General features: G+C 48.8%; 1 protein-coding gene across 5 annotated transcripts in view; it reads left to right on the top strand.

The window, feature by feature from the left end:
- The window catches only part of enah (ENAH actin regulator), a 135928-nt gene that overhangs the window by 121321 nt on the left and 13111 nt on the right, over positions 1 to 1496 (top strand). For all 5 annotated transcript variants that reach the window (XM_046060350.1, XM_046060349.1, XM_046060351.1 and 2 more), the window contains one exon: positions 1020 to 1354. In XM_046060350.1, the coding sequence (XP_045916306.1) occupies positions 1020 to 1354 (335 nt within the window). The remainder of the gene's footprint in view (positions 1 to 1019; positions 1355 to 1496) is intronic.

Raw genomic sequence — 1496 nt, 5'->3', positions numbered from 1 at the left:
AAGCGACCGCTTCGGTGATTGTTCTCCACCGTGCCCCTTTCCTGTCATATGCGGTGCCTTGTGCAAAGGATTCGGCTACAGTTAGCTGTTTTTTAGCTAAGGTTTGTTGGTCAGTGCGGCTTTGTTCATCGCGGAGAGACTGGCATTTTTCATATTCGGCTGGATTTCTCTGTTTCAGGTGTTGGAATAGGTTTGTGGTGCTGCTGCCTTTCACTGCGATAGGCTTTAGGCAAATGTTGCAGCGTGGTGTCTGTTGTTCCACATCTGTCGCAGCAAACCCATACCAGTTCCAAACAACAGATGACTTTATTCCTTTCTTGGGAACAAACTTCCCGCTCTCACCGGTAGCCATTTTGTCGCTTGCTGTTGCTGTTTAGTGTATGATGTTGTCGCTATGGGAAACGAACACTACGGAAACCCCGGGGAGCCAAAAATGTGCTATTACACAAAAACTCGATTTACTTATTTTTTAAATCGCCCGCAACAAAAAATTCGAATTAATTCATTCAATCGATTTTTCGCCCAGGCCTACTAGAAATGCAATGAAACTGGTGTAATGTGATGATGTAATCTGACAAAGTCTTATTCAGGCTGAAACATTGTTCAGTGCTGCTCTGTCGTTTTTTGCAGGTTTGTCAAATGCTGCAGTATCACAGTGATGTAAGGCAGAAGAGCATTTGACAGGGAGGGGATGGACAGATAAATATGAAATGTGTATTATTTTCCTTTATCATTTATGCTGAAGTGAATTCTATATAAAAATGGGAAGTTGTTTCACAATCATTGATTATTCTGCTTCCAGTCTAAGAACACTTTCCTCAACAGAAATTTACAGTGAACAGGCAGACGCCGTGTCAGATTTAAGACGTATTATTAAAGGAATTTATTACGGTCTAACTGAGCCTGAGATCAACAGGTTTTTGCTCTGTATTGGTGTCCTAAAAAAAGACAGTTTGAATAATATGTCACTACCCTGTGTCTTTGCCCATCCTCTACCCTCTAACCCCTTCCCCCATCAGATGTGGTGCAGACTCCGGGGTTGACCACTCCCACCCCTCCCCCACCTCCACCCCTGCCACCCGGCTCCACTGTGACCTCTGCGGCCGCCACCCCGGCCGTCACCCCAACCACCCCAGCCGGCCACCCTCCCCCACCCCCACCTCCTCCACTCCCTCCTACACTGACTCCAGGCGGGACCCCCCCTCCTCCACCAGGTCCACCTCCTCCTCCCGGAGCCCCACCCCCTCCCCCGGCACCCCCCCTTCCCGCCGGACTGTTCTCTCCTGCGGAGGACCGCCCCCTCTCAGGTCTGGCCGCTGCCCTCGCCGGAGCCAAGCTGCGCAAAGTGCCAAGGGTGAGCACTTGATAAGTTATTTGATCAATAGAAGGCTTGACATTCCATTTCTATACTCATATACGTCATTTCTGTACCATTCAAGTTATAGTTCATTAAAGCATTATTAAGGTGATTAAATGCCCCCCCCCCCCCCCCCCCC

The sequence above is a fragment of the Micropterus dolomieu genome, linkage group LG10 (assembly GCF_021292245.1).
Source record: "Micropterus dolomieu isolate WLL.071019.BEF.003 ecotype Adirondacks linkage group LG10, ASM2129224v1, whole genome shotgun sequence".
NCBI lineage: Eukaryota > Metazoa > Chordata > Actinopteri > Centrarchiformes > Centrarchidae > Micropterus > Micropterus dolomieu.
The sequence above is the reverse complement of the archived record's forward strand: the minus strand, read 5'-3'. Positions and strand labels throughout refer to the sequence as shown.